At 36.5% G+C, this 7,692-nt stretch overlaps 1 protein-coding gene across 1 annotated transcript in view; it reads right to left on the bottom strand.

The window, feature by feature from the left end:
• Positions 1–7,692, bottom strand: part of WDR17 (WD repeat domain 17) — an 81,047-nt gene that overhangs the window by 9,101 nt on the left and 64,254 nt on the right. The window contains exons 22-23 of the mRNA XM_008708869.2: positions 7,001–7,140; positions 2,852–2,963 (exon numbers count right to left, since the gene is read on the bottom strand). Of these exons, the coding sequence (XP_008707091.1) occupies positions 2,852–2,963; positions 7,001–7,140 (252 nt within the window). The remainder of the gene's footprint in view (positions 1–2,851; positions 2,964–7,000; positions 7,141–7,692) is intronic.

The raw sequence follows: 7,692 nt of genomic DNA, 5'->3' as shown, positions 1-7,692 counted from the left end.
CTACACCCTGGAGTTTAATTTCACTTGGTCTTTGAGACAAAGCCACATCATTTCAAGCACGAAGGCAGAACGCATACAACTTCTCAAAGTTTTTAGCTCTGACATTGTGAAATGCTACCAAATGGAGATTTGAACCTATGAGATTTCATTACTATAAAAGGCAAAGCAATACTCCCCATTCTTTTCAAACAATTTTTTTTCCTGTTGAAATGGAGAGTCTGTTCCTCCCTCAGGTAAGTTCTGCTTCCACAGTGTAGGCAGGAATTAAGTTATCTTTTATATCCAAATCTGATGTGCTCATGATGTTTGAAGTGGAGTGTGAAAAGTTTGCTCGTTTGTTTCTAAGCAACACCTATAAATAGCTTAACGCTTTGTCTCGCGGGTCTTGGGCAACTGTGAGAAGGGGCTCCCACAGCAGACGGGATTCTGGGTTGTGACTACGCGCCGCCATTCAATCATAGAAGGTCATCCCTCCGTTCGCCTTTGAGATCGTCACTTTCTTCCCTTCGTACTTTTCCCCTTTATGTCCCCTCAAGTTACTAAGATGGTTTATCTGATCTATGTATTAATGCATTTATTCAAGAGTTTCATAACTTCTGTGATTTAAAGTGGGTGGGGGGTGGGTGAAACAGGTGATGGGGACTAAGGAGCGCCCTTGCTGTGAGGAGCACCGGGTGTTGTATGGAAGTGATGAATGTCTACATTGTACACCTGAAACTAATATTACACTGTATGGTAACAACATGGAAGTTAAATAAAAGCATAAAAAATAGATAAAAATTTGGTAAACTGAACATTTTAGATTCCTCAATCTCTCTTAAAAAAATTACAACAAACTAAAGGAGCTTTCATACCTATAACATTTCATATTGTTTCCCCATCTTCATTTACTAAATGCCAGTTATTTACTGAGTAACTACTATGTGCTAGGTACTATGCCTGGATAGATAAAGTTTCTTCACTTTGATACATGCTCAAAGAGTAAACGGAATAAAATAATGGTTTCTATTGAAATTTTATTCTCAAATAAAATATAAGAAGAGTAAGATTATCATTCCTGTAAAATTCCCAAAGTTATATAAATTAACATAATATTTGAAGATATAATTTTTAGCATTACTTGTGAAATTGTCCAAAGGTAGTAACACCTTTACACATGCTGACTAGTCTTTCTAAAGAGTTATTAATGAAGTCTGACCAGAAAGCCTGATTCCATCCTTTTAGAATATGTGATGAAAAGACTATGTGAATGCCATCTTACCCATGTCATTACCAGTGTGTAAACACAGACAAATATTTTGCCTCTCTAAGCCCCAATATTAGCACCTGCTGTTCTCACCTCAGAAGATATGTGGGTTACGCTTGAAGCACTAGGCAGGGCGCCTGGGTGCTCAGTGGGTTAGATGTTGGACTTCGTCTCAGGTCCTGATCTCAGGGTCCTGGGATTGAACCTGGTTTAGGGCTATGCACTCAGTGGGGTGTCTTCTCCCTCTCTCTGGCCTCCCCCCCTTCCCCTCCTCTTCCCCCTGCTCCTGCTCTCTCGCTCTTTCTCATATCAATAAATAAAACTTAAAAAAAAAAGGCACTATGCAGCAAGTGTAAAGTTCCTACTTCCTTCCCTATTTTAATTTCAGCATGGAAGTAGCTCTTATTTGTCATGTTTGTAAAAGTAAGTGCAGCTCATTTAAAAAATAATTCACAGAATACAAAGTGTATAATGAAGTTCGATCACCCAAAATCTCACAACCCACTGGTCACTGTGCACACTTATCCTTTCACAGGTATTTTCCCTATTATCACACACTCAAGTCACTCACACTCACACTCACTCACACATACCTGCTCACACACTCACACATATGTTCGCTCATACACACACACACACACACACACACACACACACACACTTCTGGTCTATTTGTGCTATCATAATACTTAGTAAGTATCCATTGTTGAATGAATAAGGCCACTCAGCCCTGGAGGACAAATTCAAAGTCATAAAAGTGAAACAAAACATTGTTATTTTTGGAGTTAAAGATAAGAAAATGTTTTATTATGTCTTACATTTTTCTTAAAATAACTGTACATATCTCCTTAAATATGCTATAAATAACATAAATATGTACACAGTTATTTTCAAAATGAAAATCACATGCGTGTGCATATTTCATATTCTGCTTTTTATATAACTGTTTTATAGTCATCTACCGATGTCATAAAAATAGAACTTCATGATCTTTTTAATGGAGTAAAAGCACTGAAATACAGAAATGTACTCCAATTTACATAAACAATCTTCCGATTATTGAATATTTTGGTTGTTTTTATATATAATCTTGGTACATAAATTCCTATATTCTACAAAGGAGTAATTCTTTAAAGCACTTTAGAGTAATGCATGTGAATTTCATTATACTTTTAAGGATCCTAAATTGCCTATTTTTAAAAAGTTAGCATAATGTTCCTTACGGTACAGAGCGGCAGAGTGGGAAGGGCTTGGGATGAGAGGCAGACATGCTGAAGCTGAAATTCACACTCCACCTTTAACTAAGGGCAGTTCCTTACCTTTTCTGAGCTCACTTTCTTTGTAAAATGGAACAATATCCCCTGCTTTTCAGGGTTTCATGAGAGTTGGGTAAAACACAAATCTATGTGAAAATCTAGAACTGTTCCAAGCATACAGTAGAAGCTCAGCAAATGTCACATATTGTTATCATTTCTGTTATATTTATAAAAGGGTTATAAAGGGATATGTTTGTTTCTCTGCCTGAATCTCTATGTGCCCGAACCTAAAATTAGTTACATCATAGCACTGCATTCCAAACTGGAGTATGTAATATCCTTCGCGTACCTTCTCGTGAAGCTCATTTATCTCTTCAGTACACCCTGGGTAGAAAGCACAGAGTTTAACTAACTGTAGTTCATTATCAGGAGTCATCAGGAGAAGATCGGCTGCCAGATTCCTATGCACATAACAAAGGGGGAAACTTCAGTTAAGGGAAAAAAAAATCTAAAAATAACATTTAGAGCTATTTCAAAGGAAGAAAACCTTACCACCTCCCTCGATTTTCTACTTATATAAACAGTACTAATTCCTTACCTAATTATGAAAGTCTTCTAAAGGTAGATGACAGAAACTGAAGAGCATGAAGGATAACTGGATTATGAAATTTCTATAATTTTTTAAAAATCTAAATGAATCTTTATATATTTACAATTAATTTTGTTATTACAGAATAATTGTCTAACCAAACTAAGTAGTAAAAGATATGTTCTTTGGAGTGAATTATAAAGCACACTTTGTGAAAGCTAATTCTCATCAGCTTTAGTTATGCTAGCAAACCTCGGCTGGATAAGCCAGTTCATCAAAACCAACAGAATACTTAGATGTTTGAAGTTTAGAATTTTGGGTATTCTGCACCTCTCCTAAACTTTAGGTGGAAATCAAAGACAGAAATGCAATTTTCTGGGGCGCCTGGGTGGCTCAGTCGTTAAGCTTCTGCCTTCAGCTCAGGGCATGATCCCAGGGTCCTGGGATTGAGCCCCACGTCGGGCTCCCTGCTCTGCTGGGAGCCTGCTTCTTCCTCTCCCACTCCCCCTGCTTGTGTTTGCTCTCTCACTGGCTCTCTCTCTGTCAAATAAATAAATAAAATCTTTAAAAAAAAAAAAAAAGAAATGCAATTTTCTGATTTACTTTTTAAAGATTCAATAAATGGAATAAAACACTTAAAATTAGGTATTTTAGTAAAGTTTTGTATGGACTTAACAGCTTTACATTAAAAATATTTTGTATACTACTTTTTAAAAATCACTAGGTAAAGAGTTTTTGGTTGCATACATCATAACTGAGAAGACACTAACTTTTAATGGTTCGAGATGTTATTATTCCATTTTCAAGAAACTGATATATGACATATCGAGCATAACTTAAGAATAGATAATACTCCACATGTGAATTTCTGATGGGCAGACTTCTGAGAGTAAAATCCTCCTTCACCTTCTTTGTGAAGCCTTCAGTAAAATGTACGTTGGTCATTTATATGAACAAATTATTTTAAAGACATTAAAAGATGTTTAATCAAGAGTATCATGGACATAGAACAGGAATAGAGACAAATTGTTTGTGTCAAATATTCCATTATCATGGAGCAGGTAAATCTTTAGAGTGTTTTTACAAATCTCAAATTAGGGTAATTCATCTGTTCTTGCTAAAAGGTTTAAATGACTATATTTTCTGATACCAACATTTAATAGCAGTATTCAATTATGTCCATGAGAATATAGAAATTACCATTTGCTTTTACAGTGCATAAAAGAGCTGTGCTAAACTTCTATTCAAACTTCCATGAACTACAGACAAAAGCCTGACTTTCTCACTGTAGTATAATGTCCTGATACACTGAAATTTACAGCAATGCTAGCTAATTTTATTCACTCTTTAGTGTAATTTATCATTTATTGAAAATTTAGTACACCACATGGAGAAAATGTATATATTTATAATGATACGGACCTACCAAATAATCTAAAATCTTGAATTTTGCTACAGAACGGCCTTTTCACTTGCTTAGTTAACTCTCATTTTGTACTGTAGAAAGTCGCAGTTTTTTTATTACACAAGTTTTAAGTATAAAATTGGGACTGATTTTGCATCTAGGCTACAGGAACTGTTCTTATTACTTTGTAGTTAGGTTTTATATGTTATAAATTCTATAAATGAACTAGCATTCTGTAAAACAATGAAGCAAGAACAGGTAATGAGCAGTTCTTAATATAGAGTTAATATTCTAAAACTAAAATAAAACATGAGCTTTTTAATTAAATGTTTTTATAAAACTAGATAATACCTGTATCCAACAGATGGAAAGCTAAAAAGAAAATGATTTTAAATATGAATAACATGGATAATATGCAACGAGAACCAAGACGAAGGAAATTTTTACCAGTAAATGTAAAAAAGGCAAAGTACACTTGGTTTACAAATTATGAACATTCTCTTGAAATTATGCAGCTATCCATTTTTACTTAAATTTCTGGAGCTCTATGAATACCCATGAGGATTACAGATTGCCCCTGGAAATAAACCTGATCGGCACCACAAATTTCAGAATTTGAACTTTATCCTAGTTTCTGGTGCACATATTTATGGATAAAGGAAACCTCCTGGGGCAGTTACAAGGAAATGGAAAATTGTTTTATATTAAAAGCAACTAAGACATATAGTCAGTTGAAAGATTTTTTTAGATCTCACTTAAATTTAATTTCTAATTCTGTTTTGCTACTTCTTACCCTCACCTAAAAAAAAAAAACCCAAAAACTAATCATATTTTATTTAGATTAGATGATGACTTTTAGGCTGGAGTCAGTCACCTTTGTGAATGAATAATCTGAGTTAAACCTCATGCTTTGGGATGGGTCCAAGGCAAGTCACGGTAAGCATGTAAGTGACTGCTATCCTTCCTGACAGAGGGAAAACTGGGTGCTCTCTGAGGATGGTGGGCATTTAAGACATTTAAGTCTAAGGCTGACGGTGGGGTGCTGCTACATTTGGGTTGGGAGAGGGAGCTCTTATATGAGCGTAAGATATGGTAATATAAAACCCTGAGATTCCTGATTCACTATGAAACCCCCAGATCCAGAAAGAAGAGGAAAATGGGAAGTGTTGCTTCTTTGCGGACTTAGCCACAGATTAAGGAGGTGGTACAGTGTGACAGCTGCCATAGACTGGATGCTTGTGTTGCCCCCCAAATTCCTATATTGAAATCTAGTCCCCAATATAATGGTGTTTAGAAGTGGGGCCTTTGGGAGGTGATTAAGTCCTGAGCGCTGAGCCCCCATGAATGGAATTAGGGCCCTTAAATCTAGCTCATCCTTTCCACAAGTGAGCACAGCAAGAAGATGGCCAAGGAAGACCAGGAAGCCAGCTCTCATCAGACGCCACATCTGCCAGCATCCTGACCTTGGACTTCTCAGCCCCCAGAACTGTGAGAAATACATTTCTGTTGTTTATAAGCCATCCAGTCTGTTTTGTTACAGCAGTCTGAACTACGACAGTAGCTAGTGCAAACTTCGCAGCCAGTTGATGTAACCTCGAATCTTGGCTCTAGCACTGACTGAGCCCTGAGGCAAATCAGTATCTACAGCATAGTATCTAGTGAGTTATTACATGTAAAGTGCTTAGAACAGTGCTAGGCACACGGTACGCAGTGTAGAAGGCTCAGTTAGCTGTCCTTATTATGAATATTATTGTTATCTATAGAATTCAACAGTGGAGTCTGCCTAGCTCCATTGTAAGAGTGGTACGTGTGTGCATGGGGCGCATGGTGGGAAAGAGGTGCAAGACCTGAGAACACATTTACTTAGAAACTTCCTGAGGTTCTAAGTACTTTGGGGAAAGAGAAGATAAAAGTCCAAAATCGCCTTTATTCAACAAAAATCTATTGACTCAGCATCGTCTCTTTCCTGGGGTGGCTCCGTAAGGAAGGACTGCCTGCCCTGAGATCAGGGTGCTTCAGACGGGAGTGAGAACTGCTGTGACACGGACTTTCCCGGGCTGATTTCTTAGTGAGCTGCCTGAGTTTGGGGAAATGGCCTGTTCCCAGTCTCCGGCTACACCATGTTATTACTCTTCATTAGAAAAGTGACTTTATTTTCCAAAACTTAAACTAAGACACAAGATCCGATGAGAATGAGTGCAGATATATAGAATTTAAAATATGGAAATGTGTGGTCCTGATTAGCTAAAGAAGCACGCATTTATTTCATGATGTTTTGTGTGCACCTGCCCTGCGTCAGAATGGGTCATGGAAGATTTCATTATATAACCAGGTGGTTCCCACTATTATTTCCTTGTCATAGAACAGTTTCCTCCCGCAATCTGCTTTTATTTTTAAAAAAGGCGATGCCGTATTCTCCCAACACACATCAAATGCAACTTATAATATTTAAAAAAACGTATCCCATCACTATAGAATCATTCTTTGAATTTAGAAATTCTTACCATGTTGGAATCATCATGCATTTTCTTGCCAACAACTCCAGGGCATAGTGGGTCGCAGGTGCTGCAGCGCCCCCCAGCACTGTGCCCACACAGACGGCCAACTCCAGCTCATTTCCGCGAATCAGGTATGCCATAGCAAGCTTGCTCAATAAGAAAATAATTTCTTCAGTTTCATAGATGCTGGATTGGATCATCATTCCCCGCCAAGCTCATAAAGTAGATAAAGTAGTATTAACCTATAATCAATCATTCTTATAAAATATTGAATGTCATATTCCTATGAAACACTTATGTAAGTATAAATGCAATTTCCAGATGGAAAAGCTCGTCATAAAGGGACACACAGGAAATTTTTATAAGGTCAGAATTTAAGTTTAAAACCCTTAGTAATATTTTTATAATTAATAACAGTCTTTCTGCCATATCCTCAACATGCCCTTCAATTTGTCTATCACAAAACAATGTAAATTCTTAAAAGCTTTCTCAATAGTATGCAATGATTATCAATTATCCCTTAAATATACAATATCTAAGGATACATGAAAAATAGAATCCATCCTTACTTCACATTTTTCTTTTTTTTTTACAATTCTATCAAAAATTTTACTCTGCATTTTCTTTTCTTTTCCTTTTTTCTTTTTTTTATTATTATGTTCAGTTAGCCAGCATACAGTACATCATTAGTTTTTGAT

Source organism: Ursus maritimus, unplaced genomic scaffold (assembly GCF_017311325.1).
Source record: "Ursus maritimus isolate PB19 unplaced genomic scaffold, ASM1731132v1 scaffold_28, whole genome shotgun sequence".
In the NCBI taxonomy this organism is placed as follows: Eukaryota; Metazoa; Chordata; class Mammalia; order Carnivora; family Ursidae; genus Ursus; species Ursus maritimus.
Note: the sequence above shows the minus strand (reverse complement) of the source record. Positions and strands in the feature narration are given on the sequence as shown.